The sequence below is a fragment of the Physeter macrocephalus genome, chromosome 20 (assembly GCF_002837175.3).
Source record: "Physeter macrocephalus isolate SW-GA chromosome 20, ASM283717v5, whole genome shotgun sequence".
Taxonomy (NCBI): domain Eukaryota; kingdom Metazoa; phylum Chordata; class Mammalia; order Artiodactyla; family Physeteridae; genus Physeter; species Physeter macrocephalus.
The window spans coordinates 6122677-6137234 of record NC_041233.1 but is presented as its reverse complement, the minus strand read 5'-3'; the positions used below and the strand labels follow the sequence as shown (position 1 = coordinate 6137234).

Here is a 14558-nt window from a genome sequence, read left to right as displayed (position 1 = left end):
TTGCAGATACTTCCTCTGGGCATCTCGGCGCTCACTCTTCATTTTATTTTTTATTGTTTAAATTTTTTGGCCGCAGTGCACAGTTCTCAGGATCTTAGTTCCCGGACCAGGGATTGAACATCCAGGAATTGAACCCAGGCCATGGCAATGAAAGCGCCGAGTCCTAACCACTGGAACGCTAGGGAATTCCCAGGGCTCACCCTCCAGACCTCTTCTCTTCTCATCCCATCTTGTGACTTAAAATACTATCTGTGTTATAACAACTTACAGATTTATATCACCACACAAACCTCTTCCCCGGATGCCCACTCAAATATTTAAGTTTCTACTTGGCATCTCCACTTGGAAGTCTAATTGGCATCTCAAATTTTACACGGACAAAACTGAACTTCTAATCTCCCCTGCAAAATCTCTTTGCAGTTTTCCCCATCTCAGTAAATGGCGACTCCAGTGTTTCTGATTGGCCAGGTCAAACACCTGGGGATTATCCTCGACTCCTCTTATTCTTTCCTCTACTACATCTACTCTATCAGTAAGTTCTGTTGGCTCACCCCTCAGAATACATCCAGAATCTGACTGCTTCCACTGCTACCATCCTGGTCCAAGGCACTGTCATCTCTTGCATAAATCATTACACTAGCCTCCTAACTGGCCTCCCTGCTTTGATACTCCTTCTTTCAGACTGTTCTCAACACAGCAGCTAAAGTGTGTCAGATCGTGCCATTCCTCTGCTCAAAACCCTCCGACCACTTTCTGTGTCACTCCATTAAAGGCAAAGACCTTACAATGTTGAATAATCTGGCACTTCCTTATCTCTCTGACCTTATCTTCTACTATTCTATCCTTCTCTCTCTCTAATCCATCTGTGGAGACCTTGTTTACCTTGACTATAGCAGACACACTGATGCCTCGGGGCCTTGGCACTTCCTGCTCCCTAGAATGCTGCCTGGAATGCTTTTCCTCTTAGAACTACATTACTGACTCCCTTACTTTTTTCAGGTTCCCTGGTCAAATGTCTTCTTATCAGAGACTTCCCTGATTACTCTAAATAAAACAGCAACCCCTGCCTCACTGCTACCCCGAAGCATCCCTTATCTCCTTTGCTTTGCTCTATTTTTCTCACAGCACTTAAAAGCATCCAACAGTGTCTCCCCAATAGACTATAAGGACTTTGTTTTGTTAAGTGCTTCAGCTTTAGCACCTTAAACATGCTGGTATATAGGTGCTCAATAAATATTTGTTGAATGAATAAATGTTTCCTTTTTCTTGCAGAGGTTAGTATGCAAATTGTCATAAATTCTTTTCCACCAACCTTAGCTTCAGCAGTAGGCAAACTTCAGATTTATATTTTTAAAATTTTTATTAGAGTATAGTTACTTTACAGTGTTGTGTTAGTTTCTACTGCACAGCAAAGTGAATCAGCTATATGTATACCTATATCCCCTCTTTTTTGGATTTCCTTCCATTTAGGTCACCACAGAGCACTGAGTAGAGTTCCCTGTGCTATACTGTAGGTTCTCATTAGTTATCTATTTTATACATGGTATCAATTGTGTTTATATGTCAATCCCTATCTCCCAATTCATCCCACCCTGACCCTTCCCCCTTGGTATCTGTATGTTTGTTCTCTACATCTGTGTCTCTGTTTCTGCTTTGTAATAAGATCGTCTATACCAGTCTTTTCAGATTCCACATATATGCATTAATATATGTATTTGTTTTTCTCTTTCTGACTTCCTTCACTCTGTATGACAGTCTCTCTGTCCATCCACGTCTCTACAAATGACCCAATTTCGTTCCTTTTTATGGCTGAGTAATATTCCATTATATATATGTACCGCATCTTCTTTATGCATTCTTCTCTTGATGGATATGTAGGTTGCTTTCATGTCCTGGCTATTGTAAATAGTGCTGCAGTGAACATTGGGGTGCATGTGTCTTTTTGAATTATGGTTTTCTCTGGGTATATGCCCAGTAGTGGGATTGCTGGGTCACATGGTAGTTCTATTTTTAGTTTTTTAAGGAACCTCCATATTGTAACCTTCAGATTTAGAATATAAGTTTAGTTTTTGTTTTTGCCTTGAACCGATTATTTTTTTAAATTATCATAAAAATACATAACATAAAAGTTGCCATCTTAACCATTTTCAAGTGTACAGTTCACTTGTGTTAAGTATGTTCACATTGTTGTGAAACAGACCTTCAGGTTTAGGTTCTTAAACACCCTGTAATCTTGCCATAACCAAGATCATTCTTCTCATTCACTTTTAGTCTCATCTTTGATTATCCACATCCGTGGCTCACCTTCCTATGCCTAAAGCATATACACATTTAAGAGGGGTAATTCAAATTTGTTTTTAGCAAAGTCCTGGCTCGTCTGTTTTTTTCCATTTATTATCAATTATCATTTAATTGCTTTAGAAGAAATCAGAATACCTTTTTTCTGTGACAGAACTTTTGTGCCTCTCTAAAAAAAGAGTTTATATACTAGTTTTCAATCAGTAGTGAAAATCACGTATTCTGTTTTACATAGGATAGTTTATTTCATTCTCAGGAAATAAATATTATTACCCTCATATTACAGGTATGATAACTGTAACACAAAGAGTTTAAGCAAGAAAAAAGACCAGTTCTGTCTGTCAGAAAACTATGCTCTTTCTACTACATCATGTTGCATTTATTTAGATGAATATGCTTCATTTTCCTTTATGGATTTTTTTTCTTAGGGTCTGTATATAAGTGACTTTTCTATACAGACTTCTTAGTTTCTTACTGATTTCTCCAGCTGCAAAACATAGTGGTTAAGAGCCACAAGTGAATGAACATTTTTAAAAAAAAAGAAATAGACTCATAGATATGGAGAACAAACTAGTGGTACCAGTGGGGAGAGAGAAGGGGGAGGGGCAAGATAAGGGGAGAGGATTAAGAGGTACAAACTATTATGTACAAAATAAATAAGTTACAAGGGTATATGGTACAGCACAAGGAATGAAGCCAACATTTTATAACAACTTTAAATGGAGTATAATTTATAAAAAAATTGAATCACTATGTTGTACACCTAAAACTAATATAATATTGTTAATCAACTACACTTCAATGAATAAATAAATAGCCCAACCTTTGGAGGAAGATGTGGATTTGAATCTCAGTTCCCCACCAGTCAATGTTATTGGGCAAAAAGTATTTTCTTGGAGGACTTGAGATTAGTAACATGCCTATAATATCATGGATTCTTTGGAGGAAAATGTCAAGCCTAAAAATAAAATCTGGGTTTTTTTCTCTCCTTCCCTTATAGGTTCGTGATGATGTGTACCACAGTATACTAACAAATAACCTCCCTAATCTTCTGGAATATGGCAATATCACCGCTCTGACAAATTTATGGTATACTGGACAAATTACTAATTTTGAATATTTGACTCACTTGAACAAACATGCCGGCCGATCCTTTAATGATCTCATGCAGTATCCAGTGTTCCCGTTTATCCTAGCTGACTACGTTAGTGAGACCCTTGACCTCAGCGATCCATCAGTGTACAGGTAACTAAAGACATCATCACCTTTTGGCTTTGTCAATATGCTGTATTAATTTTACTGAAGTTCTTATTGTGAGAATTTTCAAACATGCGCAAAAATAGAATGAATGTATAATGAGCCCCATATGACCATGACCCCAGCTCAACAGTTATCAAGATTTTTGCCATACTTACGTCATCTTTTATTTTTCTTCTTAAGATGAACCACACAGATCTTTTATGTCATTCATATGATCTTTAGTACATATCTCTTAAGAAAAAAGTGGAACATTTTCTTTCATAACCGCAGTGCCGTTATCATATCTAAGAAAATCAACAGTAATTTCATGGTATCATCTAACATCCAGTCTGTTTTCAAATGTCCCCTGATTATATCAGAGGTGTCTTTCTATAGTTGATTTGTTTGAGTCAGGCCCACTGTCACCTTTGGTTGCTTTGTGTCTAAAGACATAACATCTAGAACAGCCCTATTTTTGTGTATGTATTTTTCTCTTTCTTTCTTCCTAACATTGACTTGTTTTTAAAACAAAAATAAGTCATTTATCTTGTAGGATGTCCCCCATTCCACATTAGCATTTAACTTTTTCCTCTAGCCTCTGTACTTCCTAGAGACTGCAAATTACTTCTAAAGGCTTGCTTAGATTCAGATTCAACTTTTTGTGGCAAGAATCCTCTAGAGGAGGTGGTGTGGACTTTATATTGCCCCATATCAGGAGGCCTGTGATATCCCACTCTAAGGATGCTCAGGCTGGTCCGTGGGTTCAGCCTCCCGTTGAACTTGTTTCTTTCATTGATGATTATTGTTCGAGTCTATTATTTCATTAGGGGTTACAGAATGGTGATTTCCTATTCTCTCATTTCTTCTGCATTTATTAGAAGAAAACATACAAGATGAGCCCAGGATATTTTGTTGTGTCAGAGAGCAAGGAAATTACTATAGTCTTGTCAGAAGGACTCGGGAGCCATATTTGCACACCAATGTTCACTGCAGCTTTATTCGCAGTGGCCAGGAGGTGGAGGCAGCCCAGGTGTCTGTCTGTGGATCAGTGGATGGGAGAAATGAGGTGCATACATACAGAGGAATATTATTCAACCTTAAGGAGGAGGGAAGTCCTGTCACATGGATGAGCCCTGGGGACGTTGTGCTAAATGGAATGAGCCAGCCACAGAAGACAAACACTGTGTGATTCCTCTTCATGAGTTGTCTAGGGCAGTCAACTCAGAGAGACAGAGAGTGGAATGGTGGGTGTGGGGGACAGGAGAAGAGGGGGGTGGATATAGGGGGTTGTTGCTCAGCAGGTGTAGAGTTTCAGCTTTACAAAGTGAAAAAGTTTTAGAGGCCTATTGCACAACAATGTGGATATTGTTAACACCACTGAACTAGGTACTTGAGGATGGTTAGTATGGTAAGTTTTGTGATGTGCGTTTTTTTACCACAGTTACAAAAAATAAAAGACTTAGGAGCCAACTTGAAGTGGCTCTCACTGCCAAAGATAGGACAATCTGGGCATCAGAAAGAATAATGACTACAGTTGATTGAACACATTTGAATTTAAAAAAATACTTAAGTTAACAGTGACACTTTTTAAAGGCCCTCAAAACAAAGCAAAACTAAACTCACTGGTCACTGTTTGGGTAGGGCACCAATTCCTTGCTTTTGAAATTTGACAACTAAGGAAAAGAATTAAGCTTTTATCCTGCCTTTCCTGAATGAGTTGCCTTTTAGAGTAACCAAATAGCCCTAGTTGATGAGGGAATGTTCTGTTTCTTTAGTTTTAAATAACATTCTCTGGCTAGGATAAAAAAGTCAAGAAATAACAACTGTTGGCGAGGATATAGAGAAAAGAGACCCTGTGCACTGTTGGTGGGAATGTAAATTGGTGCAGCCACTGTGGAGAACAATATGGAGGTTCCTTAAAAACTAAAAATAGATCTGTCATATGATCCAGCCATTCTACTTCTGGGTATTTATCCAGAGGAAATGAAAACACTAACTTGAAAAGATATCTGCACCCCCCATGTTCACTGCAGCATTATTTATAGCAGCCAAGATACGGAAACAATCTAAGTGTCCATCTGTGGATGAATGGATAAATAAAATGTCACACACACACAATGGAATACTATTTATCCATAAAAGAGAATGAAATCTTGTGACAGCATGGATGGACCTGGAGGGCATTATGCTAAGTGAAACAAGTCAGTCAAAGACAAATACCATACAAATAAGTATGATCTCACTTGTATGTGGAATCTAAAAATAAAAACAAAACAAAAACCGAACAAACAGAAAACCTCATTGATACAGAGAACAGATCGGTGGTTGCCAGAAGCACTGGGGGGGTGGGATTGTGGCAAAATGGGTGAAGGGAGTCAAAAGGTACAGACTGCCAGTTATGAAACAAGCCCTGGGATGCAACGCACAGCACGATGACCTTAGCTAATAACACTGCATTACATGTTTGAAAGTTGCTGAGAGAGTAAATCTTAAAAGTTCTCAGCACAACAACAAAAAAATCCTGTAACTGTGTGTGGTGATGGCTGCTACCTAGACTTACTGTGGTGATCATTTTGTAATATCGAATATACAAATATCAAATCATTATGTTGGACACCTGAAACTAATATAGTGTTATATATCCATTACACTTCAATTAAAAAATTATCTATGTAGTTTAAAGAAAAATTGACTGCCAATATACTACTTAGTGTATTAGAATATTTTAATTATAATTGCTGAATAGTAGACCTAGTTCAGACAACTTTCAAGAAATCAGATTCAATTTAATGTATTTGTCAATTTAAAAAAGAGCAAATGGCACTTTATTTATCTTTTAGACATTTTTATACACTGCTAATGTACATTTAAATTTTTACGCTACTGAGGACTTCCCTGGTAGCGCAGTGGTTAAGAATCCACCTGCCAATGCAGGGGACATGGGTTCAAGCCCTGGTCCGGGAAGATCCCACATGCTGTGGAGCAGCTAAGCCCATGCGCCACAACTACTGAGCCCATGCGCCACAACTACTGAGCCTGCTCTCTAGAGCCTGCGAGGCACAACTACTGAAGCCCACACGCCTAGAGCCCGTGCTCCGCAACAAGAGAAGCCACCGCAATGAGAAGCCTGCACACCGCAACAAAGAGTAGCCCCAGCTCAATGCAACTAGAGAAAGCCCGTGCGTGCACAGCAACAAAGACCCAACGCGACCAAAAATAAATAAATAAATAAATTTATATTTTTTAAAAAAAGAATGATATTGTAGAAATGTATATTATGGGGGAGGGGGAGATTTTTATTTAAAAAGTAATTATACATACACAAATAAGGAGAGAGCATCTAGAAAGGTATGTACCCTTCCAGATATATTGTGAGTCATAGTATTGTGGTTGATTTTTGGCTTATTCTATTCACTCATCAGTAACTTCTGATCTTCCAACCACAACAGTATTACCTGTGTTCAAAAAAACTACATACACTGTTTAGAAAAAAATTGCATGGCAGGATCTTCAACATGATTTCTCCTATATTGAGGTGAATTTGGATCTATGCTGTAAAACTGTCTTTACTTTGTAACAAAGTTTTTAGGATTATCAAAATCTCAAAAATGAAATTAATGTGTTTGCTATCACTAATTTTAATATCCCTAGGAAAGAATTTTCCCCAAAAATAGATATATCAACATCTGGCTAAGCAGAACTGGTTTGACTTAACTGAAACTTGAGTAAATCTTGATGTTGATCTAGTTGTGGTGCCAGATGTTGAAACTCCAGGTGGTCCCATCCCAGTGCCAGACCAGATGGCACCTCAGCCAGAGAAGTCTGCCCTTCCTCGTTGGATCTTGTTCTCTTGCTCTTTCATGGGCCTCACACAGATGCTGCTTGACTCCGTAGCTTGTGAAAGTGGAGATTGATCCTTGAGTTCTCTTCCCTCCCTGATACAGTGTGAACACCAGCACAGACATGCATACGCATGCACACGTTTGCTACACTGTGCACATGGTGTCAGTCACTACCCACGAATTAGATAACAAAACGTTTATGTCGGTACTCGCACTCCAGATCTCAGGGTGGTCATTTTAAGCATGTGTTGTTTCTTCAGTTTTCACTAACCTAGTAATTACATAACATCTCCTCATGATCATATCTCCTGTCCAAACTGCCCTTCGCTCTTCCTTGCCGAGCTGGGTGTAGAATCTGGAAATGGGGGCAGGAACTTCCAGGGCTTGGTAGGAATCAGCTGCCATGGGCAGCATCAGTTATAATTTGGAGGAAGTAGAGGAACCAGGGAAGGGATGGAGAACAGCAAGTCTTCTTGTGTTGGTTACTCGTTAAGTCAGGAATTCCTAATAATGGTATGCATCTGGTTAGAAAAATTCTATCTTCATAGGTTATGAAATCATAATTGTGACTTAATTGCAAAGCAACATGTGTAAGCACTAAACCAAGGGCTGAGTATTTTGTTGACCACTTATTTACTTGTAAGCATCTAAGGCAGCTTAATCCTGACAGTATCATCATACTTCGATGTTTTCCATCATCTCTTCCTTTGTAGAAATCTCTCCAAGCCCATAGCTGTGCAGTACAAAGAAAAAGAAGATCGTTACGTGGACACATACAAGGTAGGTTTAGTTTTTCCTCATGTATTTTGATAAGTAAAAACTGGATTTTTGTTTTACAGACTGTTTTACCTAATTTTAAACATATAATATTGATTTTTCTGTTTCCCACTTCCTTGTGCTTTGATTGACAGACAACTGGAAATCATTATGTGATTTTCAATATTATTCTCTGTCTTAATTCTCTGAAAACATTTTGCCCAGAAAAAGAAATACACTTACTGTTACATAAATTGGAAGCTCATAATCCGTTGTAATGTTCAAATATATAAATAATTATATTCCTTATAAAAATCACAAAGATTTCCAGGGACCTGCTATTTGTATCCCCTAGTGTTATATATAATAATATCAATATATTTATAATGTACCATAATCCCTAATTATTCATCTCAGCAAATTGTGCACAGGTTTATTAACAAAAAATACTGCATTGTAAAGTTTAAAAATAGAAATTAATTACTCATTTCTGTGAAATTAATATTAATGGAATCCTGCTGGAGATTTTTAAGAACCCATTAGTCATATGTTACTTTCTTCACAACAGTATCAAGATAGGAGCAGCTGAAGCAGTTTTCTCATATTCACCACGTTATCTTATGTCAAAGTTCCAGAAGGGTCCATCCAAGCATCTTACAACTGTCACTGCTTGATTCTTCTGCAGCTAAAAATGCAGCAGTGCTATGGGAATCAAAGTGACTCCAGAAAATTCACTGTCACCTGACTTTGTTATTAGAGACAGACAGAAGCTACAGGAGATGAGAATAGTGACAGATATTAAAAATTTGGTTGAGCTTCTTACTTTATGATGGGAAGACAGGAGTAGTTGAAAAATCACCACAGTCTTCATTATTTCTGTGTAACTCCACTGCAAAGCAGCTATAAAATGTTATATTAAAGAATTCCAATAATATGATACAGGTTTTACATTTCTATTGCAGTTCCTCTGCTAGAGAAGCATTTCTCTAAAGATTGTAGCATTACAGCTTGAAACCCTCTTAAGACGCAGACATCTCTAGTGAGAGTGGAAGCTCTTATTTATTGAGCCCTTGATCAGTTGAGCTATATTAGATATATATTATCTAAACTGATACTATTATCAGTTTAGATTTATGTATTAGTTGGGAGCCAGAGGGCTGGGAGGTGGGGTACAGAACAGGTGGGTTCTCTATGAGCAAATGAGAGGGTAAACGTGCACACGGTATGTGGTCAGGCCTTAGTGGGGCACCAGACCCCCGGACACGCAGGAGGGCTGAGGGCAAGCCATGGAGAATGGCGTCTAGCGGGCAGCAGAGAAGGGTGGGAAAGAAGACAAGTGAGGCGGCTCCAGCTCTGCCTGGAGCTCACTGTCATGAGTTCTGGTCCCCGTGTCCTTCAGTACCTGGAGGAGGAGTACCGCAAAGGAGCCCGGGAAGACGACCCGATGCCCCCGGTGCAGCCCTACCACTACGGTTCCCACTACTCCAACAGCGGCACCGTGCTCCACTTCCTGGTCAGGATGCCTCCTTTCACAAAGATGTTTTTAGCCTATCAAGGTAAGGGTTGTTTCATAACTACCTCAAAGGTCAGAATGGTCATCGGGGATAAAACACTTGACTGACGTCCTGAGAACGTACTGAAACTAATCAAACCATAGGAAAAAGAATTCTATATATTCCCGCAACAAAATTCTCTTTAAGAAACCAGCAGTGGTACTAGGAGGACGCGGAATTCGCGTCTCCGCACAACTAGGGCACCTACCAGGCCCCAGTGGGGGACCACGGACACCTAAGGGGACAGGAGGAACCCCCAGCGACCGGGTAGGATGCGGGGCGTCGGGGGAGTGAGGGGGGAGAAGAAGTGGAGGCGGGACGGGACTGGCGCCCCTGAGGGGAAGGGATCCCAGGCCCGAAGGGGGAAATTGTGGAACCACTGGGAGGGCAGAGGATCAAAAGGGAGCGTGGCCAGGTTTCCCCTGCCCACTTGGGCCCCCAGGAGCCTGCTGAGATCCCGGGCCTGATCCTCTGCCCACTGAGGCCCCTCCAGCCACACGGGTCCTGATGGAGTGGGAGGTGGGGAAGGGGGAGCAACAGTAAAGGCTGGATCTCTGGGACCGGCACCCCTGAGGGGCGGCTGGGGGAGGGAAGGAGTTCCTACACCCAACGGGACCCACCCACAGTTAGGGGTCCAGTGGCTATGGGGGAGGCCCTGGGGGAGATGGTGGAGGAGGGAAGCGAAGGAACGGAGGGGAACGGGGCCAGAGCTTTCCCTGTCCACTTAGGCACCAGGGAACGTGTTGGGCTCCTGGTCCTAATCCTCTGCCCTTGGAGCCTCCCTCCTGCCGTGCAGAGCACAAGCCCCGCCCCTAAACCCCCACCCAGGGCCCCACCTCTACACTCAAAGACCCCCTCTGACAACCCCTCCAACGAGCTGGGCCTAAACCCCACCCACACACCCTCAGGCAGGGCCCTGCCTCCAAACTCCGGAACTGTCCACTCCAGAGATCCTCCTTTCGAGGTGGGGCCTCTCCCCTTCCACGCAGGTCCTAAGCAGAGGCCCCGCCCCATGCTGAAACGTCACCCCCCCCACCCGCCTAGGTCCTGCTCCACCCTAGACCCCACCCCTGCCTAAGTTCCATCCCCCCGTCTAAACCCTGCCCGTATAGCCAAGGCTTTTTATTTTTTCTTTTTTCCTCTTTTAGATTGGAGTTCTGTTTTGTTGATTCATTGTTGTTCATTCTTTTATATTTTTATTTTTCCTAATAAATCTTTTATTTTTCTAATTTTATTTTATTCTTTATACTTTGTTATCATTCTCTCCTTTTAGCTTATCCCCCCCCCTTTTTTTTCTTTTTTCTGTTGTTTTATTTTGCCTTGTTGCAGTTGTTTCAATTATAGTTTTATTTTTCCTAATATATTTTTTATCTTTCTAATTTTATTTTGTTTTTTATTCTTTGACATTGTACTGCTCCTTTCTTTCTTTCTTTCTTTCTTTCTTTCTTTCTTTCTTTTTCGACACCACAAAGCTTGCAGGATCTTGGTTCCTAGGCCAGAGGTCAGGCCCGAGCTCTTGTGGTGGGAGCTCCAAGTCCAAACTGCTGGATTAACAGAGAACCTCAGACCCCAGGGAATATTAATCACAGTGAGGCCTCCCAGAGATCCTCATCACATCACCAAGACCCAGCTCTATCCAACGGCCTGCAAACTCCAGTGCCAAACAACCAGTAAGAAAGGAATACAGCACCATCCATCAAAAAAAAAAAGAAAGAAATGACAAAAAAATATGTTACAGACAAAGGAGCAAGGTAAAAACCTATAAGACCAAATAAGTGAAGACAAAATAGGCAACCTACCTGAAAAAGAATTCAGAGCAATGATAGTAGAGATGATCCAAAATCTCAGAAACAGAATAGAGAATATACAAGAAACAGTTAACAAGGATCTAGAAGAACTAAAGGGCAGACAAACAGTGATGAACAACACAATTACTAAAATTAAAAATAACTCTACAAGGAATCAGTAGCAGAATAACTGAGGCAGAAGAATGGATAAGTGAGCTGGAAGATAAAATGTTGGAAATAACTGCCAGGGAGCAGAATAAAGAAAAAAGAATGAAAAGAATTGAGGACAGTCTCAGAGACCTCTGGGACAACATTCAACGCACCAACATTCGAATTATAGGGGTCCCAGAAGAAGAAGGGAAAAAGAAAGTGTCTGAGAAAATATTTGAAGAGATTATAGTCAAAAACTTCCCTAACATGGGAAAGGAAATAGTCAAGTCCAGGAAGAACAGAGAGTACCATACAGGATAAACCCAAGGAGAAACACACTGAGACACATATTATTCAAACTATCAAAAATTAAGTACAAAGAAAAAATATTAAAAGGAGCAAGGGAAAAGCAACAAATAACATACAAACAAGGGAATCCCCATAAGGTTAACAGCTGATCTCTCAGCAGAAACTCTGCAAGCCAGAAGGGAGTGGCAGGATATATTTAAAGTTACGAAAGGGAAAAACCTACAACCAAGGTTACTCTACCCAGCAAGGATCTCATTCAGAGTTGATGGAGAAATTTAAAACCTTTACAGACAACAAAAGTTAAGAGAATTCAGCACCACCAAACCAGCTTTACAACAAATGCTAAAGGGACTTATCTAGGCAGGAAACACAAGAGAAGGAAAAGACCTACAAAAACAAACCCAAAACAATTAAGAAAATGGAGCATACATATCGATAACTACCTTAAATGTAAATGGATTAAAGCTCCAACAAAAAGACATAGACTGGCTGAATGGATACAAAAACAAGACCTGTATATATGCTGTCTACAAGAGACCCATTTCAGACCTAGGGAGACATAAAGACTGAAAGTGAGGGGATGGAAAAAGATATTCCATGCAAATGGAAATCAAAACAAAGCTGGAGTAGCAAGTCTCATATCAGACAAAATAGACTTTAAAATAAAGACTATTATAAGAGACAAAGAAGGACACTACATAATGAACAAGGGATTAATCCAAGAAGAAGATATAACAATTGTAAATATTTATGCACCCAACATAGGAGCAACTCAATACATAAGGCAAATGCTAACAGCCATAAAAGGGGAAATCGACAGTAACACAATCATAGTAGGGGACTTTAACACCCCACTTTCACCAATGGACAGATGATCCAAAATGAAAATAAATAAGGAAACACAAGCTTTAAATGACATATTAAACAAGAATGACTTAATTGCTATGTATAGGACATTCCATCCAAAAACACCAGAATACACTTTCTTCTCAAGTGCTCATGGAACATTCTCCAGGATAGACCATATCTTGGGTCACAAATCAAGCCTTGGTAGATTTCAGAAAATTGAAATCATATCAAGTATCTCTTCCTACCACAACGCTATGAGACTAGATATCAATTACAGGAAAAAAACTGTAAAAAATACAAACACATAGAGACTAAACAATACACTACTAAATAACCAAGAGATGGCTGAAGAAATCAAAAAATACCTAGAAGCAAATGACAATGAAAACATGATGACCCAAAACCTCTGGGATGCAGTAAAAGCAGTTCTAAGAGGGACAGTTACAGTAATACAATACTACCTCAAGAAACAAGAAAAATCTCAGATAAACAACCTAACCTTACATCTAAAGCAATTAGAGAAAGAATAACAAAAAAAACCACCCAAAGTTAGCAGAAGGAAAGAAATCAAAGATCAGATCAGAAATACATGAAAAAGAACTGAAGGAAACAATAGCAAAGTTCAATAAAACTAAAAGCTGGTTCTTTGAGAAGATAAACAAAATTGATAACCATTAGCCAGACTCATCAAGAAAAAAAGGGAGAAGACTCAAATCAATAGAATTAGAAATGAAAAAGGAGATGTAACAACTGACACTGCAGAAATACAAAAGATTATTAGAGATTACTACAAGCAGCTGTATGCCAATAAAATGGACATCCTGGCAGAAATGGACAAATTCTTAGAAATGCACAAGCTGCCGAGACTGAACCAGGAAGAAATAGAAAATATGAACAGACCAATCACAAGCACTGAAATTGAAACTGTGATTAAAAATCTTCCAACAAACAAAAGCCCAGGACCAGATGGCTTCACAGGCGAATTCTATCAAACATTTAGAGAAGAGCTAACACCTATCCTTCTCAAACTCTTCCAAAAGATAGCAGAGGGAGGAACACTCCCAAACTCATTCTATGAGGCCACCATCACCCTGATACCAAAACCAGACAAAGATGTCACAAAGAAAGAAAACTACAGGCCAATATCACTGATGAACATAGATGCAAAAGTCCTCAACAAAATACTAGCAAACAGAATCCAACAACACATTAAAAGGATCATACACAATGATCAAGTGGGGTTTATCCCAGGAATGCAAGGATTCTTCAGTATACACAAATCAATCAATGTGATACACCATATCAACAAACTGAAGGATAAAAACCATATCGTCATCTCAATAGATGCAGAAAAAGCTTTTGACAAAATTCAACACTCATTTATGATAAAAACTCTCCAGAAAGTAGGCATAGAGGGACCCTACCTCAACATAATAAAGGCCATATATGACAGACCCACAGCCAACATCATTCTCAATGGTGAAAGTCTGAAATCATTTCCTCTAAAATCAGGAACAAGAAAAGGAGAAATTAAGGAAACACTCCCATTTACCATTGTAACAAAAAGAATAAAATACCTAGGAAGAAACCTACCTAAGGAGACTAGAGACCTGTATGCAGTAAACTATAAGACACTGATGAAAGAAATTAAAGATGATACAAACAGATGCAGAGAAATACCATGTTCTTGGATTGAAAGAATCAACATTGTGAAAATGACTATACTACCCAAAGCAATCTACAGATTCAGTGCAATCCCTATCAAACTACCAATG

The 14558-nt window shown here is 39.6% G+C and overlaps 1 protein-coding gene across 1 annotated transcript in view; it reads left to right on the top strand.

Moving 5' to 3' along the window:
• The window catches only part of LYST (lysosomal trafficking regulator), a 166695-nt gene that overhangs the window by 114141 nt on the left and 37996 nt on the right, over positions 1-14558 (top strand). Inside the window, exons 39-41 of the mRNA XM_055080822.1 lie at positions 3299-3543; positions 8093-8159; positions 9535-9691. Coding sequence (XP_054936797.1) covers positions 3299-3543; positions 8093-8159; positions 9535-9691 — 469 coding nt within the window. The remainder of the gene's footprint in view (positions 1-3298; positions 3544-8092; positions 8160-9534; positions 9692-14558) is intronic.